At 44.8% G+C, this 12,836-nt stretch overlaps 2 protein-coding genes across 3 annotated transcripts; both read left to right on the top strand.

Annotated features, from left to right (window-relative positions):
• Positions 1–2,088: 2,088 nt before the first annotated feature.
• ptcd2 (pentatricopeptide repeat domain 2) lies at positions 2,089–7,278 on the top strand. Of its 2 annotated transcripts, XM_061801827.1 has the most exons (10): positions 2,089–2,226; positions 2,403–2,495; positions 3,250–3,379; positions 3,449–3,566; positions 4,448–4,526; positions 4,591–4,682; positions 4,924–5,037; positions 6,048–6,122; positions 6,205–6,321; positions 6,404–7,278. In XM_061801827.1, exons 1-10 carry the CDS (start codon positions 2,109–2,111, stop codon positions 6,623–6,625), a joined length of 1,158 nt encoding a protein of 385 aa, XP_061657811.1. In that variant the 5' UTR covers positions 2,089–2,108; the 3' UTR covers positions 6,626–7,278. The 2 variants fall into 2 exon arrangements, with proteins under 2 accessions (XP_061657811.1, XP_061657810.1); XM_061801826.1 differs by having other exon boundaries at positions 3,250–3,566.
• A 544-nt stretch (positions 7,279–7,822) lies between these two features.
• cacfd1 (calcium channel flower domain containing 1) lies at positions 7,823–12,220 on the top strand. Its single transcript, XM_061801828.1, has 5 exons — positions 7,823–7,963; positions 8,443–8,515; positions 9,296–9,421; positions 9,518–9,625; positions 10,758–12,220. The coding sequence occupies exons 1-5, from the start codon at positions 7,852–7,854 to the stop codon at positions 10,834–10,836; spliced, it is 498 nt and encodes a 165-aa protein (XP_061657812.1). The 5' UTR covers positions 7,823–7,851; the 3' UTR covers positions 10,837–12,220.
• The last annotated feature ends 616 nt before the right edge of the window (positions 12,221–12,836 follow it).

Raw genomic sequence — 12,836 nt, 5'->3', positions numbered from 1 at the left:
CATCCCGGCTGTCACTAACTCTGAACTGGTCGCCACCCAATCACAGGACGCATGGAGACAAACAGCCGCACTCGCAATCACACCTACGGGCATTTTAGAGTGTCCAATAAATGTCACGGTTTTTTTTTTTGTTTTTTTTTTTTTTTTTTTTTTTTTGGGGGGGGGGGGGATATGGGAGGAAATCGAAGTGCCCGGAAAAAACCCAGGCAGGCACGGGGAGAACATGCAAACTCCACACATGCGGGGGCGGGATCGAACCCGGGACCTCAGGACCGCGAGGCCAACGCTTTACCAGCTGAGACATCGTGCAGGTACAGGTACTTGTTTGAAACCCCCCCCCCCAAAAAAAAAAAAAAACATCTCACATGCCCTGAGATAAGAGTGACCACACAAGTTTTTCAAAATAAGATCCTTCAAGCAGCTCATTGTGCAGCAACACATGTAGACCTATAATATCACGATACCGACAGGCATATATTCTTTATCCCCCATGAAGAACGCTGAATATTATGGCAGTTAATTACGGTTCTGTGACCGTCTTATCAATCCATTCATATTCCGTACCGCATCGGAAAAATACATAAATGATACATACATTGAGGGGCGACGCGTGCAAAGCGCGCTTCTTAAATGTATACATTTTGCACGCGAGGGAGACGCCGCGGCGACGCACGCCCGTTGCAGGCCATAGCCATAAATTATCCAAGTTGGCCCGCAACCGATTGGCTGAGCGAGCGGTCCCAGGCGGGCACGGGATGAGCCTCACTTGATGTGTTTTCTTTGGGTGCAGACTATTGAAGATGGCTGAAAATATCTCATGTATGTAATTCAGATTTATTGTGTGCGTGTGTGTGCGTGTGTGTGCGTGTGTGTGTGTGTGTGGGGGGGGGGGGGCATATGATGGTTGAGGAACATCAAAGCAATGACTGATTGTAATTTCGTCAAATTTGCATGCATTCCTTGTTTTATGTATAGAAAAATGAGTGTTTAGTAATATATTGAAGAGTGGAGTAGCTGCAGATTTTACCCCCTCCCAAAAAAAAACAAACAAACATGCAACAGCACCATCAGATGGCAGATTTTTTTCCTCGGCGGGGTGCATTCTTTTCCTTCATCCATCCATTTTTCTTAGTTGCTGATGCTCACAAGGGTTGCGGGAGTGCTGGAGCCCATCCTCGGCTATCGTCGGGCAGGAGGCGACTGGTTGCCGGCCACGGAGAAAAGCCGCGCGGGCATGGGGAGGACGTGCAAACGGGATTCGAACCACGGTCCTCAGAACTGTGGGGGCAACGCTCTGACAGTTGCGTCAGCGTGCCGCCCCCGTCGTTCTTGAAATATGTAAAGTGAGATGAAATGAAGAAATGGAAATATTTAAAGACGACGATAGTGTTAAAACTATACAACAATTGAAAGATTAAAGTTATATATATAATTATATATATATTATATATATATATATATATATTATATATATATATATATATATATAACGCTAAAAACACCGAAAAAATTAAAATATTTTATTATTAATGATAATAATGTTAATAATAAAATACCATAACAACTTAGAGAGGGGGATAAACTAGTTTAAGGTAATCACCAACATTAGGAAAGAAAGTAGAGAACTTTTGCAAAAACAAACAAAAAAAACATAGTTTTGAATTAGGAAAACTTTCTATACATTATTTTTATTGCTGAATTAATTCCACCCACCAAGATAAAAATGGAGCAGATAAAAGAGCGATAGTTGTAGACAATAAAGAAATAACCTGGGACAAAACATGATGATATTTCTTTGATGTTTTGGAATTTTGCCCTGACCAATGTGGCCGCCACACAGGCACATCAATGAGTGGGTTGCTTTTCCGTATTACAATGTGGCAAAATATTACAGAGAATTAAAAAAAAGTGCAAAACAGAGTTATCACAGAGGATTTACAAATAAATTCCATGTACGTATATTTTCAACTAAATGCCCCGAGATGAGGGCATCAGATCAGCGTGGGAAGTCTCTGGCGCTGTCGTTGGGCTCCCCTTTTGTTTTGGACGCGGTGGTACGGTCCGCTCCGGTCCCCCCCCCCCCCCCCCCCCACCGGCAAACCGTCAACATGGCGCTGAGGAGGTTTTCGTCCTCATGTTGTCGTTGGTTTTTACGTCATCCAAGTTCTCCAAGTGCGACGCTTTCAGCTTTACTGCAAGCAGGTTGGATCGGGTGGCGTGTGGGAGGTGAGCCCAACGCATTTGTCGGGCTTGTTGTCCATTTGGAGTCATTTGTGGAGGAGTTTGGGTTCATCTTTGTGCGTTTGCGAGCGGGGGTGACCTGACCCAGCCTTCACACGTGCACCGACAATACTCCTTTTTGCATCCGATTGAAACAAATGTATTTTGCTCGAAATCTGCAGCTAAAAGGCATCTGCTATCAGAGGATGTCGTCAGACTTGAAGAGTTCCAGCGAAGGAAGCTGGCAGTGGCTCACCTGAACGCTGGAACCGATGGTAAAGTGCACTCGTCCCAACAACAACAAAAAAAAAAAAAAAAAAGAAATTGAATTAAAAAACACTCTCACAGAGACCAAAGTACTCTCTATTCTGCACTTACTGGAAGTAAATGCATAGCTGTTTTTGTTTAAAAAGACAAAGTCAAATCCCAAAATGTTTTTTTTTTTGGTTTGTTTTCATTTTTATTTTTTGCGGTCGGTTACTCATGGACTCAAATGCACAAAGTGCTCTGCTGACAAAAGGTTTTCAAAACCTTCTTACTATTATTTAGGGGTCGTGACATTTCACTTGTCACACACGCCAAACATGAGATTGTTTACATGTGGTTAGCGTATTTAGCCGCTAGCTAAGCTAACGTAGCAATGTCCGACTTCATTCCGTAATTCTTGTCAAAAATTAACACTGCTTTTTAATATCGCGGCTTGAATACCCATTTAATTAAAATGTATTGCAAATAAAAGTAAACTCAAAATTGTTTTTCAATACATATACATTTTTTTTTTAACAGAAACGTTTCTTAAAGATCATCCAAATGTTACTTAAAGGTGAAATATGACTGAACTGTAGTTAAAAATGTAATTTAAGGAAAAGGAAATGTAATTTAAAAATTAAAAGAAGGAAACAAACATGGATTTTAAACAAGTAGTCTTTTGCGTACGACTGGAAGCAGTCGACCTACAACCTTTTGAGAGTCACTGCTGCACCAAAAGGGGTTTCGTCCATTTTTCATTTTCTTCTGTGGCATTCGTAGGGAATTTTATCGACTTGTTCGGCCGCAAGCTCCGGAGGAACAGCCTGGTTCTGCGAGACGAGCTCAAGCTGCTGCTCCACTTGTGTCAGTCTGCGGAGGACATGAAGACGGCCCGAGACGCCATTTACAGGTACGGCGCCTTTCGCGTACTATCCCACGGCGCTGCCCGTGAGGTCACGACGTCGCCGCCGTTCCCCAGGTACCACGCGGAAAACCGGAACGTGGCGCACGGGGAGTTCAAGTTTGGCCCCGTATTCATGAGACTGTGCTACGAGCTGGGACTGGAGAAGATGGCCGCTGCTACGCTTACTGATAAGGTGCACGTCGGAGGTGGCTAAAGTACTTGCGTGCTGGACTCAAGTAGAAGTACAAGTACATGGGGAGAAAAGTAGAAGGCGAGTGAATCGAAAGTATACCCCGCTATTCGCGACCACGGATAAGCGGAACTCCACAAATAATTGATGCACCTTGTAACGGTATCATTATTATTTTTTTTTTAACCCCAAAAATACCGTAATTCTCGGCCTACAGAGCGCACCCGGTTATAAGCCTCGCCCATACATTTGTAAAGGAAATACCATTTGGTACATGCGTAGGTCGGAGCCGCGTAAAAGCACACATTAAAACACGAGATATTTACAAAAAAAAAAAGACGGTACACAGAGAGTTTAATACTAGCGCCGCCACGTCAACGTTAGCACCGCCGCACTAATGCTAAGGCCGCTGCGCTAATGGGGCCAGTTAAAAAAAAAAAAAAAAAAAACCATATTGGTAAAAATCACTGAGACGCGGCAGTAACACGCTAGCGCTGGGCTAACAGGGCCGGACCGGTAAAAGTCACTTCCTCGGCACATATATTCCACCGGTCTCACGCTTACCTTTCCCGCTCGAGTGCGTTCTAAAAAAATGCACAAATTAGCCGCACCACCGCATAAACCGCAGGGTTGAAAGCGTGTGAAAAAAGTCGCAGCTTATAGGGAGGAAATTCCGGTAGTTGAAAATGTGGTTTGATAAACCACCCAAAAGAATTTTGGGAGTCAGCTCACCTTAAAAACTTATGTGTAAAACCTGCCTTAAAAAGTAGAGTCTGAAATGTGCACGGACACAAATGTAAAAATGACTTTTTCCTCTCATTTCTAGCCAATCCCCATTTTGATCACTTTACTCTGCGTTGTTGACCTTTTGCCATCCCCAACAGGAAATGAGAGGCTTTTTCGGCGACCCCACTTCCTTCAACATCGCCATAGACATGCTGTTCGTCAAGGGCTGTCATGAAGGCGAGTCCGAAAATCGTGCACGTGTCGTCTGCTGCGGGGTTTCAAAACGGCGGATGCTTTACAGACGCCCTGGAGGTGTTGCGGTCCATGAGGAGCCAAAATGTTGCGTTCAACAAAGACACACTGATGCTGGCCTCTGCTGTCTGCTATAAACTGGTAACTACACGCATAAAAAAGCAACGTGTACTGTAACAACGTTTTCTCTGGCCAAGCGGTCAGAAATTATGTTGACATCGCCGAGGCCCAGTGCTCTGGCCCCATGACGATGAATATTAAATCTTTTTAGCTTAAAAAAAAGGTCCCATTACTCAAATTGAATTGCGCGTTACACTGCCAGTTTGTGACCCCCCCCACCCCCCCACGCGCTGTTCATTTTGTCTCTGCTTTTCGACGTCAGAACTCGACCGAGTCGCACGCAATCTGCACGTCGCTCATCGAGGAGGCGCAGGTCAAAGGTCATTTTGTCTCCAGGCACGCTTACTGCTTTGCTGTGGCTTTAGCGCTCAAACAGGTGAGTCTGGATTTGTACACGGGGAATTTGTAATCGCAGCTGATGCTTTCGGGGTGAAAATCCACAACGTAAAGGGACTATAGAAATCCCGTAGTTCCCGGCCTTCACAGCGCACCTGGTCGTAAGCCTCACCGAGTATGTTTGTAAAGGAAATACCATTTGGTACGTACGTACGCCGCAGCTCTGCGAAAGCCGCAAGTGCCCACATTCAAACGCGAAGAAAAACGGTACACAAAAAGAGTTTAACGCTAGCGTTAGCCTTGCGCCAAAGCTAGCGCTAATGCTAACAGGGCTGGTTAAAATAAAACTTGCCGGTAAATATCGCCAAGACACGCCCGTAACACAGCAGCAACACGTTCGCACAGCGCTAACGGTACCGCAGAGCTAACAGGGCCGGTAAAAGTGACTTCCTCGGCACATGTATTCCACCGGTCTCATTCTTACCTTTTCTGCTCAAGTGCCCCCTTGCGGCCGTTAGGAAAAAATGTAGAAATTAGCTGTATCACCGCATAAATTGCCAGGGTGAAAGCGTGTGGAAAAAAGTCACAGCTCGTAGGCCGGAAATTACGGTGCTTTTCATCACGTTGCCCCTCCTACACACTTCTGAACTCACATTTGTGAAAGGATCCCTTCGCGCCTCTTTTCGCACAGTTCTCCAAAGAAGAGGCGACGCTTGTTTGCTTCACGATGTGGATTTGTCGTTTTCAGTGAAGATTTACTGTCAAACGGACACACCAAACAAAAGAGACTCGAACATTATGTATGGAAAGATCAAAGCGTTCAATCCAGCCATGGAATTTCGCCCAACGCGAGCCCACTAGCTTCACGCTAACGTATGAATACAAAGTTCCGTAGCTGGGCTGACTGAAATCAGCGTGGACGTTAACGATAATGCGTCACCCAATTGCCACTTTAGCGCAAACGGTCGGCTGCAACTCTAAATTTTGGGCTTGTAAAAGTCACCCAGCGATTATAACGGCGATCATAATAATTCTCGTGTTTCTCCTCAGAATGACATTGAAAAGGCGCAACTATTGTTTTCGCAAATCTTGATTACAGACAGTCGACTGTGCCAAAACTTGAAGGTGAGTTTGCTTCAAAATGAAATACGAAAGTTCCCGTTTTGCCCCCGGTTTAATTCTTTCCGCCTCTCGCCACGTGACTTAGGTTTTGTTACTAGCGACGTCCGGAGCGGTGCAAGAAGCCGTCATGATCCTTTTTTCTGCGGCCAAACTCTCGAAAGGCCCGTCCTTTGTCAGGAAGCCGGAATTTTCCCAAGAGGTGGTAAGTGCGGAGAACCCGTCAAATATTTGACGCGCCGCCCAGCCGGACCGGCGTCCCCCACGCCCCCTTCGTTCGCCCCCAGTTGGATCAGCTGCGGGCGCGGGCCGAGGGCGGAGAGCGGGCGGCCGGAACCGAGCGGGTGCTTTCGCAGCTGGAGCGCGCCGGTCGGGTGACGCCGCTCACCCTGGACGACATGCTGTGCCGCACGCCCGCCCCCAAAAGGAAAGCGGCGGCCATGGCGGAGCAGAGGCCGAGCGGCAGGAGGACGCCGAAGCCGCTTCGCTCCGCGCTGCTGTCGGAGTGACTGAGCGCCGCTCGCCGCCGGGCGTCAAGTCGTCGATCGGGAAAACGTGTTGAATAGTAAAAAGAAACGCTTGAAAATCTAAAAATGTATCATTTTCTATTCTTTTTTTGCGAGGTTGTACAGTCGTTGCAGTAGTGCTCAACAAAATTGTGAATATCTAGAGCAATAAAGAAAATGGATTCCTACTTTATACATTTACATTTATACCAGTGATTCACAAACTTACTGGGACCGCAGGTGGCTTGCTAGCTCCCTCTAGTGGTATGTGAGAATCACTGCTTAGGTACGGCTCATTTGTATTTGATGTTAAGTCAATTTTGAGTCAACTGATGGGCAAGTTATTTTTTATTTGAATATCATTCAAGAACAGTTTTTTTCTTAGCCCTCTCCTTTAATGCTCATACTGCAGAAGGATTCTGTTGCTTCGGGTAGTGTGTGTATATGTATTTTAATGTTCATTAGTCACAACAGTAGTACTTGGAAAGATAAGGATGGTCACAACAGTAGTACTTGGAAAGATAAGGATTTTTTTTAGTTCGTATTTGGCGTAAAAAGTGTGAGAACTACTAACAAAAATAAAGACAAAATTGCGTCTGAAATATAATCAAAGATCTGATTGGTTAACAGGGCAAAAATCCCGCCCACCTGCCCCTAAGGGTGAGTTTGATTGGTTGAAATATAAATACATTTGAAGTATTAATTTTGCTTCGCATATTAAATGGCGTCTTTAATTATTTGATTTTATTATCAGTAAATTTGTTTTAAAAGCACGGATCGCCTGATTGTCAAACGTAAACAACGCGCAGGACTTCTTCCCACAATGCACCGCGGTGCAGCAACCTGGAAGTAGGAAACCGAAGCTTCCCCCCCCCCCGGGAAAAAATATCGGATGGTACCGTGTCTTATTTTATATGGTCATAATTATTGTGTCACTTTAAGATTTTAACACAGATAACAATATATTAAGAGGAGAAGAGCGGTGACGTTCGTGTTTTGGAGATCTTTGTTCGAAACCTGTTCGCGTTAGGTGCTAGCGGAAGGCTACTGGCTAACGGCGAGGAAGAACAACCGCGACAGGTTCCATTCCGGCTCCACGGTAGGGCTGGCGTCGACGTCTGGAGACACCCCAACGCCCCCAAAGGCCCCCCGACTGCCGCCTAACGCCACCGGCAGCTTCGTCGTCCAAGTCGCTCCGCTTGCGCTTAGCTTAGCTTTCCACCAAGACTATGAACTCCGAGGATCCCGCAGGGTCCAGCAAGGCCTCCCCGCCAGAGGACGATGGCATGACATGGTGGTACCGGTGGCTGTGTAAAATAGCCGGGGTGCTGGGAGGAATATGTGAGTTAATTGCTTTTAAAATTTTCATTTCTTGACTTAATTCAATGGAGCGATTGTGTCCGTCTGTGTGACGTCACCCGAAGTGCCCGGATGGTCACGGTCAAGGCGTTCATTCACATAACGCAAAATGTTGTCACACTGAAAAATAGTTTTCTGATTTTGGTCTGCTTCCATTCCCAATGTTCCTGAAATAAGTTAATTTTTAATTTCAATTTTCCGCTCGCCCATCGTCTCCTGCTGTTTGGGCCCCCGCCAGCCCGCTTGGGGTCAAAACTCAAAGCACCGTCAGCCACACTTGAGTCCACACAATGCTGCATGTTGCATGAGCTCTGCATTATTAAACAGGGCGGAAATAAGACGCAGGAAGATCCGCTTGATTGACAATTTCACCTGACACCGCCCATGAGACGTCACACTAAGCTGTCTCGTGACATGATCGTACTGTTCATAAATGTGTGTTTTTTTTCTGTTTTCTGCAGCGTGCGCCATCGCCGGGGTGTGGAATTGTGTCACCGTGAACCCTTTAAACATCGCCGCTGGAGTGTGGATGGTGTAAGTCGCCGACTAGGCACACGTTTACTTCACACAATGTGCTTTTACAGTTTGATTTAACCCACAAGAGCTAACTGAGAATGTTTTATGCCACTCAGTTTAAACCATATTGAATGAAAATAGGTCAAAATTTCTCAAGAATATTTTACAAATCTGTTAAATCGTTTCACACACATTTGTTCCTAGCGACAAAAATTTTTCAATTGAAAATGCTGCATTCCATCACGTATCGATGGCATCTTTGAGGTGAATATTTCAATTTTGACTGCGTGGTCAGTGTTTTAATCTTACATTTGTCCGCAAGATGGCGCTTCTTTGCCATTCAAAATGTCTGCTTTGAAGCTTTGCAGCAATCGCTTTTTCCACCCGAGCCGGAAGAAAGCGTGCAAGACAATTTCCAAAAGTATTGGACTGGTTTTCTTACTTAAAAAACAGATGACCCAACTGAAGAGAACCAATGTAACCATAACAGCACGTCTTCGATGGCCAACACACAAAAAAATGATGTCAGCAAACATAAACTTGAAAGATTTGTAATTCCACAGGTTTTAGATTGTGGAATGTGAGGATGGCGACCCCAAGTGGACAACAACAGCGCTTACACCTCACGCTCACGTTTTCTTCTTTAAATGAATGCAAAATCAACTTATCTGATCAATGGACGGGATACATGGCACAATAGTCGATTGTAAAAAAATAAATAAATATTGTTTGCTTCGGTCTGATAATGATTGAAGTGTCAAATGGATGATGATGATGATGATGATCCGCCTGGTCCAGGTTGAACGCCTTCGTGTTGTTCCTGTGCGAGGTGCCCTTCTGCTGCCAGTTCATCGAGTTTGCCAACGCCGTGGCAGCCCGCGCCGATCGCTTCAAAGCCTGGCAGAAGTCCTTTTTCTACTGCGGGTGAAATGTCGTCCGCGCCCCGAGTTTTCGCTTTAGTTTTGGGTGGATGGGGGGGGTTAAATGACGGACTTTCTGTCTGACCTGTGTTGGGCGCAGGATGGCGCTTTTCCCCATACTGTTGAGTTTCTCCTTCACCACGCTGTTCGGGAACGCCATCTCCTTCGCCACCGGCGTCCTGTACGGCCTGGCGTCCTTAGGCAAAAAGTAAGAGCAGTCCGACAAAAAAAATCTGCACGTTTTCTCTTCCCAAAGTTGATTCTGACCGTCTTCCCGGCTCTCAAAACACCCGCTAACAAGCAGTAGACTCTCCTTTTAAGTACACTAATTGTCATTAATGTCTTAATCAAATATCCACTGACATGAGTTTTATTTAATATCCATCCCTTTTGTTTAATTCCAGCTTTTTTTCATTGCCGTCACAACATTAGGAACACTTGAATCTCTAATCTCTTGTGAGGAGCAGCATCCCAAATTCTTCACAAAGATGATAACGCTCAGCGATATATTGAAAACTAAAGTTATTATCATACTGAAAGCTGTGAAATTGTTGTTACCAACTTTGCCAAAATATTAGAGACAGGTCTCACTCCAACCAACTATTCTGTAATATTTAATACTTTTATATTGTGACCTGCTCGGCTACGGCATTACCGCAATTCCCGGCCTGAAGAGCGCAGCTGGTTATAAGTCTCACCTGGTGCATTTGTAAAGGAAATATCATTTGGTACATACATGCATACGCTGCAGCTGTGCAAAAGCCTCAAGTGCCCACATTGAAACACGAGATATTTACAAAGAAAGATGGTACACAGAAAGTTTAATGCTAGCGTGGCGCTGAAAGGGCCGGTTAAAAAAAAATCTTACCAGTAAAAATCGCTGAGACACAGCAGCAGCACACTAGCACAATGCTAACACTAGCGCACCGCTAAGATGGCCGGTAAAAGTTACTTACTCGGCTCATATATTCCACCGGTTTCACTCTTGCCTTTTCTGCTCGAGTGCCCCCCCCCCTTAGAGAAAAAAAAAAAGGCGCAAATTAGCCGCATCGCTGCATAAATCGCAGGGTTGAAAGCGTGTGGGGGGGAAAAAAAATAGCAGCTTGTAGGCCGGAAATTACGGTATATTCCAAAGAACATTGCAAAAATATCCTAGAGAGCGAGATCCTTACATCCATACATACATAGTTCATCTAGAGTTGGGTGAATTGTTTCCGGTCCACCGCATAAAAAGAAGTAGCATCCGTTGTTCCCTCGTGTTGCGGCGTCGTAACGTTCGCTTTTAACGAAGCCCCCATCCCGGCGCTAACCCGCTAACGGCCGGCCCGCTCGCCTCTCAGGGGGGACGCGGTCACGTACGCCCGTCTGCAGCATCACAAGCAGGCCGACGAGGAGAGGATGAGCGCCGGCGCCGAGTGAGACTCGCCGTCCTCGTTCGTCGCCGCGGCCGACGCTCTCCGGATGGCCCGCTTAACTTATTTATTTATTCTCATCGAACTTCATGTAAGTTGTGTATATTTTAAAAAAAATATATATATATTCCTTTTTTTTTTTTTTAAAATCTGTTTTTGGCTGCTTCCTTTTTTGCGCGCGAAGCCTTGGAGTCTGAACTAGGGCATCAGTTTTGGACCTTAACAGTCTCATTGATTGTATTATATGACTTAAGATTTATTTTTGGTTGATTGAAAGCTTGAGCCTTTGCCTTTCCTGATCCACACCTGGGAATGTATTTTTAAGTCCACTCATAATAATAGTACATGTTTTATTACTGTAGTTCAGTCCAATTTATGCTCTCTCGCGGTTTTAGCAGCGTGAAAACTGAGTTTTAATTGAACTTATTTCCTCTTATGGTGGCCAGCGGACATTTTCCGACTCGAGTTCTGTTTCGGAGTGACATCGATGAATCGAGTAATTGATCAGAAATTGATTCAATAATGTGTCGTGGACAAGTGAGGGGCAGCTGTTGTTTTTTTCTTCTGCCATTCTCACCCCCTATTGTAGTATTGCGATTTTAGCCGTGCGTGGCTTTAAAAGGCGTCGTCGGAATGAGAGTAGAGACTCGGCCGGCTGTTAAAGTGACTTGTGGCCGTCGGAAGCGCCCGTGTGAGTTTGCTTATTATGACAGATTTATTTTTTATATTTTCTGTTTATATTTTATCGCGTAGAACTGAGTCTGAGGACGACTGTTGCGGCTTCGGCGCGTGGCGACAACGTGCACAGCGCGATTGATGCTTGTGATCATACTGCGATGCCTCGTTTATCGTGAGATCTATTCCGATCCCAATAGGTCCAACATAAACATTTATTTAGGTGCAGCAGACGTTTATTATTTTTTTTTATTCAAGTCATATGATATACTTATTAAGAGGGATGCCACTATTTGAGGAAATACATTATTTAACGAGATGTTACTGACCTCTTTCAAAATCCAGTCAAGATTTAATTCCGAAAAAGGGACGAGTTCATTAATTAATGAATTGTTTGATTTCCTGTGAGTGTTGTTTTTTTCTTTTTTTTTTTGGGGGGGGGGTGTCGCAATGTGGTATTTGTATTATTATTTGTTGTGGTTAGGGTTATTAACGAACGTTTGTCAGCAAATGTTTACAACGACTTTACAGTTTTATCAGCTGAACGGCTCTCAGGTATGCGAACACTACTACGGGCGCACACACAGCCATCTTAACGGCAATTGGAAGCAGGTCATGTGACACCTTTTTGTTTTGAAATCTGTGGGCCGTGTGGACCTTTTGTGTGCTGTGACAATGCTTTTATTGAGAAATTAAACAAATTAGCGACTAAAGTGCTCCCGTTTTTTTGGTTTTGTTTTTTTTGCCCCCGCATTGTTGGTCTTCACGACACCAACGACGGTTCCGTTTCGGTCGAGACGTGCGCGTTTTTCTGGGCCACGAGAATTTGTTGAGCCGTGAGGCGTTCGGTCGGCCTCGTCGTGTCGCGTTCAAAGTAAGAAAGCTGACTTGAGTGAATGTAAAACGCGGCCCTGCAAAGAAAAGAAATTCATCAATTAATGAAATGATGAATAATGCAGGCCTCCCGTTGTTTTTCTGAGTGTCTCGTAACCATGGCAACGGGTCAAGTTCAAAGAAGCGATGAGGTCGAGTCGCATTTATGGTTATTCAAACACAATCAAAAGCTTTTGCTTACAAATATAAACAAAACGGTCGCCACCTTTTCTGCTGAATTTTGAGCCACTGTTTTCCGACTCACCTTCATTGACATAATACAGACGGCAGGGGGCGCCGTCGCCTCATTTCAGTTCCTTGTAAAATTGACCTTGATTGTTGATCGAGTTCCAACAAAATGTTAACGTCATAACGTGTAATTTTCACGTTTTCTAATACTTAAGAGTCATGCATTCCAATTTATTTTCATGTGAAATATTATCACATGAAAATGACATG

This window comes from Syngnathoides biaculeatus, chromosome 17, assembly GCF_019802595.1.
Source record: "Syngnathoides biaculeatus isolate LvHL_M chromosome 17, ASM1980259v1, whole genome shotgun sequence".
NCBI classification, from domain to species: Eukaryota; Metazoa; Chordata; class Actinopteri; order Syngnathiformes; family Syngnathidae; genus Syngnathoides; species Syngnathoides biaculeatus.
Note: the sequence above shows the minus strand (reverse complement) of the source record. Positions and strands in the feature narration are given on the sequence as shown.